This window comes from Spermophilus citellus (genome assembly GCF_964194105.1).
Source record: "Spermophilus citellus genome assembly, chromosome: 3".
Taxonomy (NCBI): domain Eukaryota; kingdom Metazoa; phylum Chordata; class Mammalia; order Rodentia; family Sciuridae; genus Spermophilus; species Spermophilus citellus.
In genome coordinates, this window is record NC_138184.1 from 207836691 (window position 1) to 207859023 (window position 22333).

Consider the following 22333-nt stretch of genomic DNA (forward strand, 5'->3'; position numbering starts at 1 on the left):
CTCTAGGTGAGGCAGAACATCATGCAGAAGAATGTGGCAGAGGGAAGCAGCTCACAAGGTGATCAGGAAGCAGAGAGAGAGAGATTCCACTGGTCAGCTACAAATGTATACCCCCAAGCCAAGCCCCAATTCCCACCTCCTCCAGCCACACCTACCACTTCATTTACCACTTAGTTAATCCCTATCAGGGGATTAATTCACTGATTGGGTTAAGACTGATAATCCAATCATCTCTTCTCTGAATTTCTTGCATTGTCTCACACATGAGCTTTTGAGGGACACTACATCAAACCATAACACTAATCATGAGGAAACATCAGACATATCCAAATTAAGGGTAAAAATCTACTAACTCTGAATGAATGGTATATGGTAATTTATTTGCACTCTTCTTTTAATTATTAAGTTTCAAATTATACCCCACTCAGTCTTTACCACTAACTCTCTAGGGGAAGGTTTCAGGATGGTATAAAGCCATTTCCCTGTGTCCAGCCACTCCTCATACATCCTAACCCTAAACCTACAGGTTTCCCCAGCAGACTTGCTGACCTTCTGAGTTAAGGCTCTAACACATGAGGTGAATCATCATACTCTCAGTGTTCATTAGAGAAACCTGAATATGATACTGATTGCAGTACAATTCATATTAGCTTATAGATATGAACTGATACATAAATATTTAGGTAGAAATATTTAGATTTTATCCTGAAGATAGTCAATCTCACTGAAGTATTTTAAGCAAGGAAGTGACAAGTTCCTATTGCATTTAGGGATGTCACTCTGCAAAATGATTTTGAGACGTAAACCTAGAAGTAATGAGATTTTGGCTGAGGGTTACTGCAGTAATTAAGGAATAAAAAGACATGAACTTAGGCAAGGCCAGCATGTGGGAGAGAAGGGAACACATAGATTCAAGAGATTTTTTAAGGAATTGAGAAAATAGAATCAACCAAATTTGGGGACAGCTTCAGTTTGGGAGAGGCAATAGGCCAGGATGTTCTAGTTTCTTTGGTTAATTCAGTTTGGTGAACAGTAATACTGCTGGTCAAGGTAGAAAATATATAGGAAGAGTAGATGGGGATAGGAATGTGGAGAAGATAATGAGTTTATTTTCAAACATGGTAAGCTTGAGATTCTTCTGGGATATCTGTGAGGAGCTGTCCAGTAGACAATTTGGTCCTTTGCTATGAAGCTTTGGGGAGAGTTAAGAGATACAAATGTGCAAATTATCTACCTAAAAGTGTTCATTTGCAGCCAAGATCAGGTTATAAATGAATACTGAAAGAATAAAGAGTCTATGCAGAATCCAATAGAGTACCAATATTTAAAGGTTGGCAGAGGTTGATAAGAGATGATTAGAAAAGTAGGAGAAAAACCAGGAAGTAAAAGTATCAAGGAGCTCAAAGAGTATAGCGTTTTAAGAATGTAAGTAATGTTTAATGTCACAGAAGAAATCAAGTAGTGAAAGAATCTAAGACATACTTTTATTTTTAGCATGATCATTGATGATCTTGGGAGAGCAGTTTCGTTGGGGGAAGTAGATTCAGTGACTAGGTGGTACTTTCTAGAAACTTGGCTGGGAACTCATGTAGAATGAAATAAGTTCCAGTGATACAAAGGTAACTTTTATTTCTCTTGTATAAGCTAAGTAAATGGTTTGGATTTTTCACTGATAGAAATAGTTCCAGCTATCTCAGGAAGTGACACTTCAGGTACCAAAGGAACTTGGTAATAGCATTTGAGATTCAGTGGCAAAAGGCTGTCCAGCTGTCTGTTTAGGAAATGATCATGCTTTATCTCTACAGTATGGATGGATTTCGACTGGTGAAATTGAATGAGGTCATCCGACAAGTGGACATTGTTATTACCTGTACAGGTATGATTATGACATATTAAATGGGGTAATACTTGGTAACTCTTTCATGGAGTAATTGAAATATGATTAGAAATGTTCTGAAAACCAAACACAAAAGCCAGGATATTAGTCCATAAAACCAGTCAATCTTTTTCATATTTTTCCTGCCTCTTAAGAACTCAGACCAAATGTACACCATTAGGTCTTCCCTTTAGGAAACTTTCTCTATACCCTTTATTACTGTTATATTTCCATCCATCTTTAGCTACCTAGGATACAGCTTAAGATGACACTCATTTGTAGAGGTTTATTTGGGAAGCCAGATCTTAAATGTATACAGTTGATTTTGTTGTTGTTGTTGTTGTTGCTAGTGATTGAACCCAGGCAGGGCCTTAAGCATGCTGAAAATACACATACTCTACCATTGAACTGTACCCCTAGTCCCTTAATTATTTGTTTTATCTCCAAAATGAAGTATGTCTTTAGTCCCTGGAATTAAGTCAAGGCTAGAGCAAAATTCTTAATAGAGAAAATGAGAGAGGTTATTGTATTAATTCTCAAATGAATAGATTTTGAATTTGAGAGAGGAATATGCAGAGAGAGCTAATTTCTTTAGATTGAGAAGCTTATTTTATTTTTATAAATCATAGAAACACTGGCTTTCTTTTATAATTCTACTTTAAGGGGGGAACTCAGCATATTTAAGAATAAAAGTGTATTTATAGCCTCAGGAAGAGCTGGTGGAAGGGAAAAGGAACTTTGAAAGATTCATCAATTCTGTGAATCTTTTTTTGTTTTTAATTGAAATGTAGTTTCCAAACCATATATTTCACTTATTTAAAGTGTACAGTTTGGGCTGGGGGCTCAAGACCCTGGGTTCAATCCGCAGCACCAAAATAAACAAAATATATAATTCAGTATTTTCTAATAAATTCAAATGTTGTACAACCATCACCATAACCTAATTTTTAAAGATATACTTCACAAAGCATAAATTCATCCTTGTGTACAGTTCAGTAGTTTTTAGTAAAGTTGTACAACATTTCTTTTTTTAGTAAGATAGTTGTACTTCTGTGACCAAAATACCCCAAAAGAGGAGGAAAAGTTTATTTGGGGCTCACAGTTTTAGAGGTCTCAGTCCAGACTGCCAGCCAACTCCATTACAGTTTATCATTTGGTCAGTCCATTCAAACTAGGATGGACAGATTAGATTACCATTCTCATAATCTAATCATTGTATCTCTGGACATTCCTTCCTTAACACAGGAGTTTTTGAGGGACATCTCATATGCAAACCATAGCACTGCACCTCTGCTCCCTAAAAGCTTATGTCCATCTCACAATGCAAAATGCATTTAGTCCAGCTCCAGGAGTCCCATAGTCTCAACAGTTTTAGCATTGCCCAAAAGCCTAAGTTCAAAGTCTCCTCTGAGACTCAAGGCAAACTCTTGGCTGTGAGCCCCTATAAAATAAAAAGCAAGGTACATATATCCAACATACAGTAACATAGAATAAACATTATGATTCCAAAAGGGAGGAATAGTGGCATAGAAAGAAGGGATGGGCCCAAAGCAAGACCAAAACCCAGCCAGGCAAATAGGTCCTCTGCCCCTTTCTAACTTTTTATATAGCATCTAGAGCACATGGCCCCTTTGGCCTTGCTAGTTGCAGTGTACATGGCTCTCTCTTAGCCCAGCTTTCTCTGCAGCCAGCAGCTTTTCTTGGTGGACAGTCTACATTACTGGCATCTCTTAATTCCTGAGGTCTCCATTCCAGCTTTGGCTTCAAATTCATAGCTTCACCCTCTCAAGGGCAGCCTACAGGGACTCCAACTTGCTACACTTCTCCTGGACTCACAGGCCTTCCTTTGAAATCTCAGTGAAAGCCTCCATGATTCCTTAATGTTAACATCCTGTAGAACCAGCTCCACATGGATGATGTCAAAGTCTGCTGCTAGCTTGTGTAATACCCAGGCCCCCTGGAATCAGGGCTGCAGTGGCCTTTGGGTGCTACATGGCTCAGCATGGTAAAACAACTTTCTAGCCCTGCTGTACAAGCAGGGTATGCCATGATCTCTTCTCAAAGGAATGTTCTCTTCTGTACCCTGGAACCCCCAGTGAGTGTGGTCTTCCGAATTCCTGAGATGCCCTCAAAGTATCTTTCCTGTTGTTTCATGCAAAGTACTTAACACTTATCTTCAACAAGCATACTTGGTCCCAGCCTTAAAAGCCTTTTCTAGGCAAATTATAAGTTTTCAAAATTATTTAGTTCTGTTTTTTGCTCCTCATTCTCATGTAAACCTGGCTAACAGCTGCCAGAAATATCTATGCCACTAACTGAATGCTGTCCTGCCTGAAATCTCCTCTATCAAATTAATTAGTCCACCTTTAATTTCATCCTTACACAAAATCTTAGGACATGAGCAAAATGTAACCAAGTTCTCTGTCAGAATATAACGTGAGTGACCTGTAGTCCAACTCCCTATAAAGTTCTCATTTCCCTCAGAGTCTTCATGAGCATTACCCTTTTGACCTTCCAAGCTGCCACCAGAATCAACCATTAGACTCCACTTATAACATTCTAAAATTTTTCCAGCTTGCATCTCTACACTTTTCAAAATTACCACTAACCAGCTCCAAAGGCTTCTGAACTACATTGTCATGTCAGTCACAGCAGTGACCTCTACTTCTTAGTACCAATTTCTGTTTTAGTTAGCTTTTTGTCACTGTGACCAAAATACCTGACATGAACAACTTAGAGAAAGAAAAGTTTATTTGGGGCTTACAGTTTCAGAGATCTCAGTCTAAAGACTGCCAGCGCCATTGCTCTAGACCCAAGATAAAGCAGCACATCATAGGCAATTGCGCAGTAGAGGAAAACAGCTCATGGTGGGGTCTGGAAGCAGAGAAAATGGAGGGGATAGGACCACAGGGAAGATGCACCCTTCTAGGGCATACTTTTAGTGACCCACCTCCTCCAGCTAAGCTTTACCTGCCTACAGTTACCACTTGGTCAGTCCATTCAAAGTAGGATGGACATATTAGGTTGCAGCTCTCATAATCTAATCATTTTAGCTCTGAACATTCTTGCATGAACACAAGAACTTTTGAGGGATACCTCCCATCCAAACCATAGCAGTCCCATTACTTAATTGTAGAACATTTTCAACATCCCCCAAAGAAACCCTGGCCATACATAATGGCAGATGTCTGTAATCTCAGCAACTCAGGAGACTGAAGCAGTAGAATCTCAAGTTTGAGGCCAACCTAGGCAACTTAGTGAGAACCTGACTCAGGAATGTAGCTTGGTAATGGAACAGTCCAGAGCAGTCCCCAGCACTGGAAATAAAAAGAAAAGAAACCCTATACCATAAGCAGTCACTCCTTATTCCATCCTTCCCCTTCTTCTAGCCCTGTATAACCACTAATCTTTCTGTCTCAAGATTTGCCTATTCTGGAAATTTCATGTAAATGGAACATATAATATGTGATCTTTTGACTGGCTTTTTTTTTTTTCAACAAGGTCCACCCATATGACAACATGTATCAGTTCTTCATTAGTTTTGTTGCTGAATAGTATTCCATTGTTTGGATATACCACATTTTATTTATCCATTCATTAATTTATGTGGATATATGGCTTGGTTTCACCTTGAAGTAGTTGTGAATGAATACTACTGTGAACATAGTATTTTTTTATTATTGTGTGAATATATATTTTTCATTCTCTTAGATATATACTTAGGAATAGAATAGGTAAGTCATATATATAGTAATTCTACTTTTAACATTTTGAGGATTGCCACACTGTTTTTCAAACTGACTGAACCATTTTACAATCCCACCTGTAGTGCATGGTGGTTCTAATTTCTCTCTATTCTCACCAATTTATTATTGTTTGTCTTTTTATTGTTGCCATCCCATTGGGTATAAAGTAATATCTCATCATAGGTTGGATTTGTTTTGCCCTATGACTAATTATGTTGAGCATTTTTTTTTCACATGGTCATGGAGAAATATCTATTCAGATTCTTTGTTTTTTATATAGGGTTGTCTTTTTATTATTGAGTTGTGAGTTTCTTACATATTATGGATACAAATCCTTTTTCAGTATATGATTTGCAAGTATTTTGTCCCCTTCTGTGGGTTATCTTTTCACTGGTTTGTTGGAGTACGGAGACTTGGTTTGTTTATTATTTTGTTTTGTCTTGTTTGTGATATTGGGTGTCTTTGCATTTTCTTAGTGATGTCATTTGCAATACAAAAGTGTTTAATTTTAATTTAAATGTAATCTAGTATACCTGTTTTTTTTCCTTGGTTTCTTGATATGCTTAAGATGAAAAGATTTATTTTTGTGTTTTATAGTTTTAGTCGTGGCAGGTCTTAATCTATTTGGAGTTAATTTTTATATATCATATAAAGTAGGAGTCCAACTTCATTTCTTTTCATTTCTCTTCTGTTTTTAAGGTAATAAGAATGTGGTAACCAGAGAACACTTGGACCGTATGAAGAATAGTTGCATCGTTTGTAACATGGGACATTCCAACACAGAGATTGATGTGGTAAGATCAAGTGTTCATTATTGGGGCCTTTTCTTTTTTCTTTTTATTTTCCAAGAAACAAACTGAAAGAACAGGATCATCAGCCATCATAAACACAACTGTCCTGGCAGAGTTGTCCACATCTGTTCACTTTCTAGCCCTCTATGCTTGTGGATATCTTGAAGACTCTTTGTCTTAATTTAATCATTTCAAATGATTGTCTTCTTCCACCCAAGCTTGATACCTATTATATACTATAAGCCATTTTCTCTCTTATTTTTGCATTGAGAGCTGGGGAAACTCAAAAACTACAAGATATAATGAATGTGAGTCAGAATGGTAGTCAGTATTGTGGTATTTGATTTTACCATAAAGATAAGTAGGTTGGTCCATATAAACAGGTCAAGGGAGAGAAACCTGTGGGCTAGGATGAGTACATTGCTTAAGATTAACTGTGACTGTCAAATACTGTGGTTTCTTCTTTTCTCTTCCTCTTCTACTAGGCTAATTCTCCCCTTAACATGTTTTTTGAACCATAGTAATTGGGTCTGTAGGATTCACAAACAATCCAGTGCTATTGTGTAATAATATGTATACCTCAAACCTGCTAACTTTATCACTGTACTTCTCTAATTTGATTATATTCACTCTAAAATTTTCCAGATATAATAGCACTTGGTACCAAGTCATAGTTAATAGAAGGTGTTATTTCTTTTCAGGTTTACCATAGTATCTCTCAGTTGACTTTCACCCTGGTTTTTACATTTTTATGGCATCTTTATGGCACAACTGTATTTCTCTCTGAGTAAATGGCTTAACCATAGCATCCTTCATGTCCATTGAGGGCTGCTCTGATTGAGCTTCAGCATTTCCAGGTAAGGATTAGTTGATATATTGAGAGCCTATTGGATAATATCTATTTTACCTGGTTCTTTCTTTTAACCCTGTGCTCTGTTGTTATTAAAAATAGCTGGCAGGGGCTTGGGATGTACCTTAGTGGTAGACCACTTGCCTAGCATGCTCATGGCCCTGGGTTCAATCCCTAGTACCACAGAAATAAATAAAATCTGGCAACACAATCTACTAAAGCATGTTTGTACCTTGGGTTGTCAGTGGAATGGCCCCACTACTGTGTCTCACCATGCATGATAGTTTACTTATTAATAATTTAGTTATCCATGCATGGTAGTGCACATCTTTAATCCCAGCAACTTGGAAGGTGAGACAGGAGGACCCCCAAGTTCAAGGTCAGCCTCAACAACAACTTATTGAGACTCTGTGTCAAAATAAAATAAAAAGGGCAGGGGATGTAGCTCAGTGGTAGAATGCCCTTGGGTTCAATCACACAAGAAGGCCATATTTGAGCAAACTTTATTTATTTATATTTTGGTGGTACTGGGAATTGAATTCAGGCACTTCACCGCTGAACTGAATTCCCAGACCTTTTTATCTTTGATTTTGAGATGCAGTATCACTAAGTTATTGAGGCTGATCTTAAACTTGAAATCCTCCTGCCTTAGTTCTCCCAGTAGCTGGGATTACAGGTGTGCACCATTACACCTGGCCTGTTTGAGCAGACTGTAAGGAATTCGCCATGTTGATTTTTTGGTAAGGAGCATTTCAAGCAGGAAAAACAGCCAGTACACATGCCCTGAAGAAAGAGTGTGCCTAGTCTATTTGGGGAACAACAAGGAGGCCAGTGTGCTCGGCCCAGAATGAGTACAGGGCAGGGAAGATGAAGATGAGATCAGGCCAGATTTCATAGGCCTTGTAGTGCATCCTAAGTTTTCCTGATTATACTCTGAGAGAAACAGGGAGCTATTTTAGGGCTTATAACAATTCATCTTAGTATTAACAGGATGACTTTTATTTTAAAAGGATTATGATAGCTGTTGTGTTGCAACTAGATTAGTTTTAACTAGTCTAGTTTGCTTGTATTGCTAGGTAGATGCCATCTTTGCCATGACATGAATCAAAGACCGTCTCTCACTTCTTTTTGTGGTCTTGGCAGAAAGGTATATAACTAAATTATATAGTCCAGAAAGGGACGTACTCAGAAGGACTTTTGAAAGATTAAATTGTCAACCTTTGGTGATAGTGTTTCAAGACATATAAAGTGAAATTTAAGGAAATAGCAAGGAATTAATAGTTGAAACCAGAATATTCATTTGCTGTTTAGCAAATGTATACTGAGTACTCATTCTGTTCTGTTTCCGGTAATAATTGGTCAGAGAAATAGCAGTGCACAACATCCTGCTTCTCACAGAGCTTATATTCTATTGTGGGAGACAGATAAAAAATAGTTATTGTCAGTGCATAGTGTTGAAGAAAAAAGCAAAGTGAGAATATTGACGATACTATTTTATTGGGGCAGTCAAGAAAGGTCTCTTTTAGGATATGACATTTGGGGGAAAACATGAATAAAAGATATGAACATTCTGTTCAGAGAATAGCGAGCTGGGGGTATAGCTCAGTGGTAGAGCACTTCCCTAGCAAGGGTAAGGCCCTGGGTTCCATCCCCAGCACCATCAAAGAAAAAAGAATGGCAAATAAAAGATCCTGGGGTAGAAACCTGCTTGGTATTTGAGGAACAGAAAAGAAGCTGTGGTGGCAGGAACAAAATGGGCAAAGGAGTGAAGACAGAGGCAGCTCAAGGAGGTCGTGGGCTTGCAGGGGTTTTATAGGCTATGATAAGGAAGAACTTTATTCTGAGTAGGAAGGAAGCCATTGGATGGCTTCAGAAAAACTAGTAACAAAATCTGACTTGTGTTTTAAAAAATTAAACTCAGAAACTTTAAAAATGTTCTTCCAGGCAAAGAATGATTTAGCCTGAGACTTATTGTTGATTATATGCTTTATAGAACTACAACCACAGTTGTTCTCCTGTGGTGTGGGGGGAACAACGACTGACGTGCACTGTTCAAAATCATATAATATCAGTCTGTGCAAGCATAATAATGGCTAATTTACAGTGGGATGTATGCTTAGTTTGGGACTGTAGTATGCATAGAGAAAACTTTTCCTGGTAGATTGCTTAAAGATTATAAATCCAGAGTGAAGCCATCTGAATGTCTTTTTTCTTTTCTTTCATTTTTTGCGGTGGTAGTGGTACTGGGGTCTTATACATGCTAAGCACATGCTCTACAACTGAGCTTCACCCCCAGCCCCTGTTTGTATGCCTTGAGACATATAAAGCTGTGTCAGTTATAGGTTAGGAACACTTCTGCCAAGGAGTATGACTACCACCCAGATGTTACTAGTCAGGTCATTGGAGCACCCTGGCCAATGGTAGAGATAAGTGAGTGTCTCTCTCTCTCTCTCTCTCTCTCTCTCTCTCTCTCTCTCTCTCTTTTTAACTGATCTTTGGGTTCTTTTCCCTGAATCAGAGCCAATCTGGAGCTTTAGTACACAGCCTCTAAAGTCACCAGGGAGTAGCTCTTGGATCTACCTGGTTATTATTCTCCATGTGATATTTCCAAAGGCTAAAGGATTTACCTTATACACCCTTAACTTCCCAAAATGGTCCATTTGCTTAAATTCTTTCTAACTCTATTCACAGTATTTTCTCTTTTTTGGGGGGAGGGGGGATTTGTGCACGCACGCTAGGGATCAAACCCCAGGCCTTTGTACATTCTAAGCAAGCACTCTAGCACTGAGCTATGCCTCCAGCCCCTAAAATTCTTATTTCAAAGTAATACTTGTTTAGTTCAAAATTTCAAATAACATTAATATATTTAAGGTAAGAAGTACAAATTGGCATTTTGCCATATTGTACAATAGCTTGTTTTCTTTCACTTAATGGTTTTCACATTAAAACACATAGATTTACTTTTTTTATTCTTTTAGCAGTGTGAGGTATTAAACCTAGGTCCTCATTAATGATAGGCCAGTGCTCTACACCTGAGCTACATCCCAAAGCCCCTACTTTTTTTAAAAAGACTTGAATAATAGTCCATTGTATAGAACTATCCTGCTTTGCTTAGCCATTGCTTTGTTGATTATTTTTTTTCTATTATTAAATAATGCTAGATTGAACATTCTTGGGCATTCATTTGTTTCCCATCTACCTAATAAAGAAATGCCTCAGTCCATGAATATGGTTCTGAATACACTGAAATATAATTATGTCTGTTTTCCCACTAGATTGGTACTTCTTCAGGGCGAGGACCTGTGAATTTCCAAACATTAATTGAGCACCCCATTGTATGTTTAGATGGAACATAGAGGTATAGAAATGAAAAGAAGATATTGTCCCTATCCATAAATCATTTGCATTCTAGTAAAGGAATCCAACCTTACCTATATTTGTGTCCTTTACTACAATACTTAAAATATGATATGTGCTTAATATAATGATCAGTGTATAACTTAAAGTATTTCTCTTTGGAAACTTAGTATTCGGCAGAAATTTTCAGTTTTATCAAGTGAACCAATAGTAGTTTTAAAATATGAACTGCCTTTCTATTTTAGGCATTGCCTGTTGAAAGAAGGAAGCAGTTGTCTTAAGTGTTCACCCTGAGACTGTTACATGCTGCTGTTAATAAACTTAACATTTTTTCTCTTGTTCTCTGAATATACAATATACAGAAATGGAAGGAGGGTGAGCCATTGGGAGCTTTACTCTATCATACAGCATTTCTTTAAAGCCTACCTCACCTTTGCACTTAGGTCACAAAGCTTCTGTAACTTTAGGGTAAACCACCATTATTAATAAGGTGGAACTTGGGACATTGGGACATGAGGGTAGAACCTTGGCCCCAGCATGCTGTGTCAAGGACATTCAGCCTTCTCTAGCTAATCCCACTCAGCTCTTATCCTACTTTTTGTCTGTGTCTCTCAGCACTTATGTATTCAGTTTGCACTATATTAGTTTGCACTAGTTTGCATGTTGCTTTGTAAGTATTTTCCTCTCACATATGTATTGTTTTGTGTCCCCAACCAAAGTGCAAGCTTTTTGAAGGCAGAAGCCATGCCTTTGGTTTCTTTTGTATTTCCCATAGCACCTTTTACTGTGCTCAGCAGAGTGGGCGTACAATATGTGTTGTGGAATGACATCCTGAGTGATGTCTCCCTGGCTGGGCCTAAGATTAAATTCCCTGAAATGGAACAGTCCTAACCAACCCAGGACAGGTATTCTCCATGTGGCATGTTGGTTGCTCTTTTCAACTTGCTATTTGAAATGGTTTCCTTCAACCTCTTTCTGTCCCCAACATGGGACTTGCCATGGCTAATGATGCTCTTGCGGTATGTGTTCTAGGCAAGTCTGCGGACACCAGAACTGACCTGGGAACGAGTGAGATCCCAAGTTGACCATGTGATATGGCCTGATGGCAAGAGGATAGTACTGCTGGCAGAGGTAAGACTGAGGCTGGCAGAGATACTCCCCGCTGTCAGGGGAGACTCCAGTACCCTGGTCCTTTCCTCCTCAAGTTCCCTTATCTTTTTCAACCCCTTCTCTTAAACACAAGTTTAACTACTTTACCAAGAGATTTTTCTTCTAATTATGAAAGATCTTTTCATTCAACAATTAAGAAACTATTTTAGTTCCCCACTTTTCACCAATTATCCTGTCTCTCCATGTCACTCTCCACATTGAGTCACATAATAACTATTACTGTGGAAGGAATTAACAGAACAGAATCTCTTTGAGTGATGCTTACAAAGAGATAATGGCATTTGTGGGATGATATAATCAGAAAGCACAAAGTAGGTATTCCTGACTAACTCAGACTATCTTGGGTAGGCTCTGGAAAAGCTAAGTCTTTGCTGATCTGTTTGTTTGAGTGTCCACTCCCATGAATTGAGCCAGATGTGTAATAGGTACTCAACTCTATATTGGTTCTTGATATTTCCCCCTCCTGGTTTCTTCTTGAGTTTCATTCCATGTAGCCTTCCCTCTCGTGTCAGTGTTTTCTTTCCTTTCCTGAAGGCTTCTCTTCCCCAGTCATAGTAGCCCCTATTCTTATTGCTTTCTCTTTAGGGAAAAACACCAAAATAACAAGGATAATACTACTTTCCTTGGGTTTTAATTTTCAGTTAGTTTTCTTTTTTATATTAAAGAAAATAAATTTGAAAATGTAACTGATAACCTGTTTTTATCTAGGGGCCCTTAAAGTTAAGTTTGAGCATCCTTACTATTCTCTTCTTCTTTTCATAGCTCATCTCACCTTCTCAAATACTTTAGGAAATTTATACAAGGACTGATTATTTCTTCACAAGGAAAGAGTGGGTATGGATAAGGGATGGGCAGGTTGGTTAAATGGGCATTAATAGCCCACTGTCTGGTAACTTATTTTTAGTTTCCTGGGAGGTCCCATTTAATAATTTTGCTGTCAAAATCAAGCACCACAGGTGTTTTTTGCTATTTTGTTGAGCAAAAAGAATGGTCAGGCTTCCTAGAAAACAAAACAGTGAAGTGTGGCATGGAGGCAGTTCTAGCTCTTCTGCCTGAATTACACACTTAAAATTCAAGGCTGTGATCTGGGGATGTAGCTCAATAGTAGAGCACTTGTCCATCATGCATGAGGCCATGGGTTCCGTCACTAGCACCACAAACACACACAAAAAAGAATCAAGGCTGCCCTTGAATTCATAAGACCCATTCTGAGAAAGAAGCAAAAAATCATCAGTTTCCTAAATTCATAGATATCTTTCTTCACAACCTGGAGAGACCCCCACCTGACAAGAACATTGTCTATGACAGTCTTTCAAAGGGATGTCATTCCTCAGAAGGAGCGTATTTTGCTATAGAGTTTGGAAAATCCAAGAGAAATATTCCCTTCCTTGGCAGTATTATGTGACTGTGCCTACTCCTTTTTGCATAATTCCATAAATTATTTAGTTAGTACCTTCAAAGACACACAAAAGGTCAATATCAGTGATCATCAGGGAAATGTAATTTAATTTTTTATTTTTTTGTGGTGCTAGGGATTGAACCACAGGGTCTTGTGCATACTAGGCAAGTGGTCCACTGCTGAACCACATATCCAGCCCAGGGAAATGTAATTTTAAACCATAATGAGATATCACATCACTCTAGTTTAGAATAACCATTATTGCCTAGTGCAGTGATACACACCTGTAATCCCAGCAACTCGAGAGGCTGAGACAGGAGGATCATAAGGTCAGTATCAATTTAGCAAAGTCTTAAGCAACTTAGTGAGATCCTGTCTCAAAATAAAAAATAAAAAGGACTGGGAATGTAGTACAGTATTAAAGTGCATCTGGGTTTAATCCCCAGTACCAAAAAAAAAAAAAAAAGAATGACCATTATATATATATATATATTTTTTTTTAAAAAAAAAGACAAAAAGATAACAAGTGCTGGTGAAGATGTAGAGAAAAGGGAACCCTTGAATACTATTGATGAGAATGTAAATTTGTACAACCATTATGAAAAACAGTATGGAGGTTCTTCAAAACTAAAAACAGAACTATCATCCAGCAATCCCACTACTTGTATATATCCAAAGCAAATGAAATAAGTTTGTCAAAGAGACGTCTGCACTCCATTGCAGCACTGTTTACAATGATCGGGAAATGGAAACAACCTAAGTGTTCATCAACTGATAAATGAACAAAGAAAATGTGTACATATAAACAGTGCAATACTATTCAGCCATAAAAAGTATGAAATCCTATCATTTATGACAATATGGATAGAACTGGAAATCATTATGTTAAGTGAAATAAGTTAGGCACAGAAAGGCAAATACTGCATGAAGTCACACATGGAATGTTTAAAAAAAAAATGGATCCCATAAAAGTTAAGAATAATATGGTGGTTACCAGAGGATGGGGAGAGTAGCAGGGAGGGAGGGATGTGGAAAGGTTGGTCAATGGGTACTAAGTCATAGTTAGATAGGAGTAAAAAGTTCAGGTGTTTTATTGCACAGCAAGATGACTACAGATTACAATTATGTACTGTGTATTTCAAAAGCTAGAAGAAAGATTTTTTTTTTTTTGTACTGGGGATTGTACCCAGGGGTGCCTAACCACTAAGCCACATTCCCAGCCCTTTTTAGTTATTATTTTGTAACAGAGTCTTGTTAAATTGCTTAGGGCCAGGCTGGGGATGTGGCTCAAGCGGTCGCGCTCGCCTGGCATGCGTGCAGCCCGGGTTCGATCCTCAGCACCACATACAAAGATGTTGTGTCCGCCGAGAACTAAAAAATAAACATTAAAAAATTCTCTCTCTCACTCTCTCTCTCTCTCTTTCACTCTTTCTTAAAAAAAAAAAATGTGAAATTGCTTAGGGCCTTGCTGAGTTGCTGAGGCTGGCTTTGAGTTTGCAGTTCTCCTACCTCAGCCTCCTAAGCAGCTGGGATTACAGGCATGTGCCACCACTCCCAGCTTAGAAGAAAGGATTTTGAAAGTTTTCACCATAAAGAAATGAAAAATGTTTGAAGAGATTGATATGTTTACCCTGAATTAAACATTATATAGTAGATACATGTATTTAAACATCACATGGTATCCCATAAGTATGTACAATTTTAGGGTTTTTTTGTTTTGTTTTTGTACCAGAGATTGAACCCAGGGACACTTAACCACTGAGGCTGGCTTTGAACTTTTGATCCCCCTGCCTCAGCTTCCCAAGCTGCTGGGATTACAGGCCTATGCCACTATGCCCAGCCAATTTTAGTTTTTATGTACCAGTTAAAAATATTTTATATAAAAATTTTAAAACACTTAAAAAATAAAATAGATGTCAAGTAACTTATATGTATTGAACACCTGCTTTTTGTCCATCAATGTTAGTAGGGAAGGGTTTGGGAAATGGCAGTCATTCTCTTCTCTCACTCCTCAGAGGCCAGTGACATTCCTAACTCCTTTGTGTCTTTACCTTTGACCACTAGGGCCGTCTACTGAACCTAAGCTGCTCCACAGTGCCTACATTTGTGCTCTCAATCACTGCTACTACTCAGGTGAGACCTCCAGAGTAGAATAGCAGTGGGCTGAAAAGGGTCCTTAGACCAGCTGGGTTTCACTCTATACAGGGTAGATGGCTGTGAATGGCACGTCAGCATCCATCTCTCTGCTCTTCTAGGCTCTCGCCTTGATAGAGCTTTACAATGCTCCTGAGGGTCGCTATAAGCAGGATGTCTACCTGTTGCCTAAGAAAATGGGTAAGCACATGCACTTCTTTCCCCATTCTTACTTTTGTTCAGAGTCAGAGGCTAAATAAAGGAAGCTTGGGGCATTAATTTCTTATGGGTAGGAAAATCTTTATCTTATAAAGTAGTAGCTAGGAGTCCTAGGTTCCACTCCCAGTTGATTTATCCCATTTTCCACATGGGTTGCCCTAGCAGAGTTCTGACATTTTGTTGTGATTTAGGTTACCTGCCTGTGAATTTTAAGGATTTTTATCTCTCAAAGTATTTTGTATGTAAGAATCTCAGAGAGTAAAAAATATCCCCCTCCCCAAAAGAGAATCATCTCCACCACGTGACATCTGATTTATTCCATTCTAGGCTGCTAAACAGCCCCTGCTTTTCATACTACACCTTCCAACAACTAGCCCCCTTGCCTGAGATCAAGGAAGAGACTGAGTGGTTCTTGGTAGGAGTGTAGTTATGTGGGTGTTTGGTACAAAGGTAACATTAAACTCTACTAAATTTTTAAAAAGCCTGCCTTAAACACCTGAATTGACCCAGTGTGTTTACAGATACCTCAGGCAAAGATCAGAGAATATATCAACTTCTGGTTTTGTTTTAGCACCTGTTACAAATTGGATATTTTACCTTTAATAGACAATTAAAAGAATATAAAGGAAATACAGCAGTTCATGTTCTGACTGAATATATATATAATAAAGTTGAGAAGACCAAATACTTAAGAAATTACATAAAATCGTGTTATTCATAATTTATGAATATTTACTTATTGTACAGATAATAAAATATAAACCAAAACTCATAAGACAGAAGAGTACTGAAAGTAAAGCAAACAGTCTAATAGTATTCTTAGTTATTTCTTTCCAGTCTCCTTGAGTGACCCAAAGAATAGAGTCCAAGGCAGAACTAAAGTTGTAGCCTCCCATTATTTAGTCCTCCTACTATCCCATTTTTTTCTTTTAGACCCTAAGACTTATTGCTTTTTTCATCTCTCTCTCACCCCTCTGGGAAGAAGGAAAGGTTGAAGGCTGAAAGAAGAAGAAATGTTACAACTTTGAAAGGCACTGGGCTTAAAAAAAAAAAAAAGCAGCCATTCCTTAGAATTGAGGGTCAGTGAGCAAAAGTTAAGTTTTTTTCACTTGGCTTCAGGAATTAGAAGGTATCTTAAACTTTTTCAGGCCCTACTTAGGGAGAACAGCCAGATAGGAGGCATGAATGCTCATACCAGGGCTTCTGTGGTCTATTCCAGATGAGTACGTGGCAAGCCTACACCTGCCCACCTTTGATGCCCACCTGACAGAACTGACAGATGAACAGGCCAAGTATCTGGGACTCAACAAGAATGGGCCCTTCAAGCCTAATTACTACAGGTGCTTGGGCTTCCCAGAAACCAGGGAATCCTGTGTAGTGAAGAATTTCCTGCTCTGGAATTGGTCTTATTTTCCCCTACCACATACATCTGCATGAACACAGAATAAACCCACCACCCGCTCAGTGTCACCTGCAAGAGATTCTTTGAGATCTTCTGCATACATTAGTGTTTCCCTTCCCCAAGAAATACTGTTCTTTTTTCACTGATGTGAAGAAAAAACACAATCATCTACACTCACCATACTCTCCAGAAAAGCCCCTGCCTCCCTGTTACACCTTAAGTAGGCTCTTCTTGTTCTGTCATCCCCCATTACCTTATAAAATCAGTCTTATCTTTTTTATTTCCCTCCAGGTATTAAGTGCCTGTAACTCAAGCCAGAAGACATTATAAGGAATAGAACTCCACGCCTTTTCTCCACTACTATCCAAGAAAGACCTAGCAAGCTGCTCCTTCAATCAGCTGCCCGCCGTGCTCACCCTGTGTGTTAGGTTATTTATTTATTAAAATCTAGAATCCTGTGCCTGTAGCCTTGGCCCAGAGTGTGGTTACTGCTCCGAGGGCCATGAGAGCTACAGAGGACAGACTGAGGAAGGAAAGAAATGGGGGACCCATTCCTAGTGCATCATACACATCATTCCCCATTGACTCTGAATCCTCAGCAATGGCCATTTTTCTCATGTTCAGGCTCAGGAGTTAGTCCAGGGATTCCAGGCCTCCTGTTCCCTGGGTTTTCTGGAATAAATTTTTAGCAGCTGCCTTTCTTAGCTTTGGCCCTTCCCCAGGTAAGGCCTTTGGGAGCCACTAAATTAACGTGACCTGAGTTCCCAGCCTTGACCATCACTATCACTGCCTTCTCTATAAAAAGGCTAGTCAGGAAGGAGTGTTAAGGCCTTGGCAAACTGCATTAAGAACTTAGCTGGGCCTGTGACTATGCCTACTGGGGTGTCCTTCCTTACCTATTCCTTTCTTCTTGAATATTTATGTCCATTTTGATGCTTTCTGGTTCCAAGAGGGATATACCTTCATGATCTCATCAACAGATCAACAGCTCTGATGTTTGTCAGACTTTTTTTTTTTTTTAACCATCTTTCCAACCCCATCAAACTCTACTCAGGAAGTGAGAGCCAGTACCACCAGGACCCATAGTTTTGTTTTCTTGTCATTTTACTGGATATTTTCCAGGAAGACCCCTTCAGATTGGCACTGTCTCAGAAAAGGAGGGCTTGTTGTGGAACACTGCTTGCTTAAACTTTTGTTATTATCTAAAAATACTTCTGAAACAAGGAGGGAAGGGCATACTTTCCCAGGGATTTAAAGGTTTAAGTCCTCTGAAATGGGACAGGTGTTTTAGGCCCACTACTTGACACTCTTAAGAAGCAGGTATGTTTGTTCCCAGAAAAGACTTGGCAGCTTGACTGGCTGAGGGGTAGAGATGACACTATGACCTGTATCCAGATGACCAAAGCTAGTTTGACTAGCTTGAACCTCATCATTCATTTATCCCTTTGGCCATTGCCATGGTAAAACCAACTACAATTTGATCAGTGGTCTTTGTTCAGCTGGTATATCTTTGTGTTCTGACCTTTTTAAGATTTCTGTTTCAGAGTTCATTTCTTGAGTAACTCCAGCATTATAAAAAATATTAGTAATGTAAGCAACATGGAATTTTATATCCCACCCAAAAGTTGAATTCTTGTTAGAGGCTAACTTGCTGACTTTAAGGTTTCCATTGGGACCACATTAGTTCTAAGGATTGAAATCTGGAATGACTCTAGGAATCTTGAATTAAATAAGTCTCTCTTCCCTCAGCCAACCCTATTTAATGCTCTCATGTTTGTTTCCCATTTTTTCCTTATGATGGTCTGCCTCAAAAGTCTCAAGACCAAGGTGACTCAAGGAAATACCAGACCATCCAGAGTTACTAAAACCTTCCCATCCTGACCACCCTCTACCTCCACCCTGTTCAACTTCCCCTGGTCTTCACATATACCCTTAGAGCTAGTCTGGAAATGTCCTTTCTTCTGGAGATATAGAGGTATAACTTGGTAGATGGCTATTTGTGCCATTAAATAAAATATAGACTCAGCCCATTGAGTCTGGTTCTTCAGAGGCCGTTTCTTAGCACTATTGGAAAAGTGCCACATACGTGACTATATTCTAATTTATAAGGAAGACTATAAATGCTGAAACTTCTGCTAGACTATTAAGTTATTTTGCCTGCCCAGTTCTGATGGTTGTATTAATTGGATCTCTTTACCAAAAGATTCAGATCTTACCTCATCTATGTCCATTAGACAGATATCTGGACTCTTGCCTATTATGTTCTTAGACCAAAAATCATAACCTGCTGTTTCTCAGCAAAGCCTTGCTCTCTGTGGAGCTTACTATGTGCTGGTACTTTTAACACTCTGCCTCACGATAGTGAAGACACTCCCTCCAAAATAGAAGAGGAGCCACATGGGCTTCTAAATTAGGTTGTCAGTGTTGCTGCCCATGGTGAGCTATTTGCCTCTGAGTTTCAGATGACCTCCCTTCCTCTCTCTCTGGGGACCCTGTTTCATCAACCATTAAAAAGAAGGAGTCCCAGGCCTCCTATTTGGATTGTTTATTAATGTTGGAATCTGATCATTATTCCCTCTACCCTTGGAATCAGAGCAAATATGTCTTCTTTCCTCCAGCCTCTCATCTTAGATGCATCCTAGGTATCAGGAGGAAAGAAGGCTGATTATCTCTTTGTATGTGACCCTGGCCTGTGGGGATACATACCATTTTATCGTCAATGAATTCAGGCTAGTTTCAAGGTCTTTTTGCCTTCTTAATGGAAATATTCAATTTCCTTTTTTTCTCACTGAGAAAAAAATGCATCTAGTCTACCTTCCCTCTGCCCTCCCAACTCCCCATCCTACCTTCCCAAGTGAGCATGGCTCTCTGTGGCCACACACTCCTGCAAAGCTTTTTTGCTGCTTGGCTTTTATCTGAACAGATCTGAAATTGCTGCTCCTGTGGTTATCTCAAAATTAACTTTGTCATGGTTTAAAAAGAATCAAAATGCATTGTTGCATTAAGCTTTTTTAATAAAGGAAAAGTATGGAAAGAAAATAGGCAACACCAGCAAATTATATGTGGACAAGTCCTAAACTATATATACATATATAAAAAAATAATCATCTAGTTCTCACTATCATCTTATTAAAAGGAACAAAAACTTCTAAGGATCGCCATTTCTGAGAAGCTCTTGGAAATCTTTATGTCTAAGTGATTGTATTAGATCAGCAATAATGATTATGTAATCTCAAAAGACAAATAAAATATTCTTAAAATGGATTCTTGTCTTGAGAGGATTCCTTCTGTTAACTAGGAATTCAGAAATGAAGACTCTGGGCAATGAGCTAGCAAGCCTGCTATAGGGCAAGGATGTGAAAAACCAAAGCAGTTACTACTGGTGTGTTAGAGTTAATTATACCTTGAAACCCTTATTCCATGCTGGGCCTCCACTAAGCGCTTCTCCTCTCTCCCACCACCACATCCTGGCTATGTTTGTAAAGAAGGTGCCTTGTCAGAACCACTACCCTGGGGAATTGAGGCTATAGTCTTATCAAGGTAGAGAAACTAAAGGATGGTTCTAGGTCCTTCAAGCCCTCTATGCCCTGCCTTTAACTAGAGAGTACAGAAAGTTAATATCCCCACAGTTTGGGACCAAAGGATCCAGATACTCAGGACCTAGTTACAACCAGCCAAAGGGAAGAGCAAAATGAATCATGGAGGATTTTTTTGTTTTGTTTTTTTAAAAAGAGAGAACGTTTTAATATTTATTTTTTAGTTTTTTCGGTAGATACAACATCTTTATTTTATTTTTATGTGGTGCTGAGGATCGAACCCAGCACCACCGCGCATGCCAGGTGAGCACATTACCGCTTGAGCCACATCCCCAGCCCATGGAGGTTTTATTCTAACCCAGGTAACCTGGAGGATGAATCCATTCACCTGATTTTTCCCAACTACCAGGGTAGCCATCTCCTTTAATTGACAGCCTAACCCTAACCCTAACCCTAACCTAACCCTAGTTCTATGTACTATATGCAAGGTGTTTTCCTCCCTATGAGAATCTTCTGCCTCTTTGACTTCCATTTATTTAAACTAAGGGCCATTGGCTTAAAATATTTGGGGCAGTTGGTAGTGGCTCAAAGCTTGTACCATTCCAGTTAAGAGGAGAATGCTGCTAGCAGCATGTAATTAGGCCTGTGAGTCAACTGGCAGGATTTGTTCCCTTTCAGCAGGGCTTGACACCTCCTTTGTGAAGAATGGAAACTTGGGTACTTGGGTCTTAGTTTCAGACTCACAGGGTCAGCCTGGCTGCCCACTGCTGGGCAAGTTTCTTTACTTCACAGTATTGTGGAGAGGAGCTTGGACTTTGAATCAGATTAATTTAGGTTTGAATTCCAGCTCTGCCATTTACAGGTTGTATAAGTTGGCCAAATAATATACCCAATCAAAGCTCTAGTTTTCTTGCCTGTAAAATACATAATGCATATCTCTTAGGATAAAGATTTAATGACCTGTTGTGTAAAAAGTACTGCTTATGAAACCTGGCACATACTGTTTAGTGCATAAACATTAATTCCCTTTCTCATTTTAGGGCCCTACAGACTCCATTGAATTATTACACCCACACATGCCCTTTCTGCGGAAAAGAGGTGTTCTATCCTTTTTCTACTGTATTATCCTGGCTGCCTAATACCCTAAAAAACAAGGTACTTTAAATCACCCTGCATCTTATTTAAGACAATTTAAAGTTGTCTCAATGCCAAGTGCTATCTACTTAATCAAGTATTTGACTCCATGGATTAGAGTGCTAAATGGGAAGAAAGTATGTTTGATCCTTGTGACTGGTAACTATACCTAATCTATACCTCTGAACCTCTGACAGCAGCCTGAGTTTCAGGACAGGGGAAATTGGTAGTGTAGGGTTTGGGGGATTTTTTGTTGTTGTTCTTTTGGTATTAGGGATTGAATCCAAAAGTGCTTTTACCACCAAGCTACATCCCCAGTCTATTTAAGGACAGGGTCTTACTAAATTGCTTAGGGCCTTAATAAATTGCTGAGGCTGGTCTTGGAACTTGTGATGGACCATCTTGACTCAGCTTCCCAAGTTGCCTGGATCACAGGCATGCACTACTGCACCCAGCTGGTAGTGTAGGTTTTAAAATAACCCAACACTGTGGCCATCCTTGCAATATGAAAAGACATGTAGACCAGACCTGACTAATTATCTCCCAGGTATATTTGTGGGTGTCTCTGTGGTCAGTGGTATTGATGACTGTCATTCTTTCATTGAAATACAAGCTAAAAGAAAATTTGTACACCAATTCCATGGCCAATAGTATCAAGTTTTCAGTTAATCTGTGGACTCTTGTTACTCCTTCCAGTTTTTTTTTCTGGATATCTTCCTA

General features: G+C 38.9%; 1 protein-coding gene across 3 annotated transcripts in view; it reads left to right on the forward strand.

Annotated features, from left to right (window-relative positions):
- AHCYL2 (adenosylhomocysteinase like 2) overlaps positions 1–20207 on the forward strand; it is a 205228-nt gene extending 185021 nt beyond the window's left edge. For all 3 annotated transcript variants that reach the window (XM_081284504.1, XM_081284505.1, XM_081284506.1), the window contains exons 11-17: positions 1806–1876; positions 6322–6416; positions 11653–11751; positions 15254–15322; positions 15445–15523; positions 16761–16881; positions 17235–20207. In XM_081284504.1, the coding sequence (XP_081140630.1) occupies positions 1806–1876; positions 6322–6416; positions 11653–11751; positions 15254–15322; positions 15445–15523; positions 16761–16881; positions 17235–17241 (541 nt within the window). In that variant the 3' untranslated portion in view covers positions 17242–20207. The remainder of the gene's footprint in view (positions 1–1805; positions 1877–6321; positions 6417–11652; positions 11752–15253; positions 15323–15444; positions 15524–16760; positions 16882–17234) is intronic.
- Positions 20208–22333: the final 2126 nt, after the last annotated feature.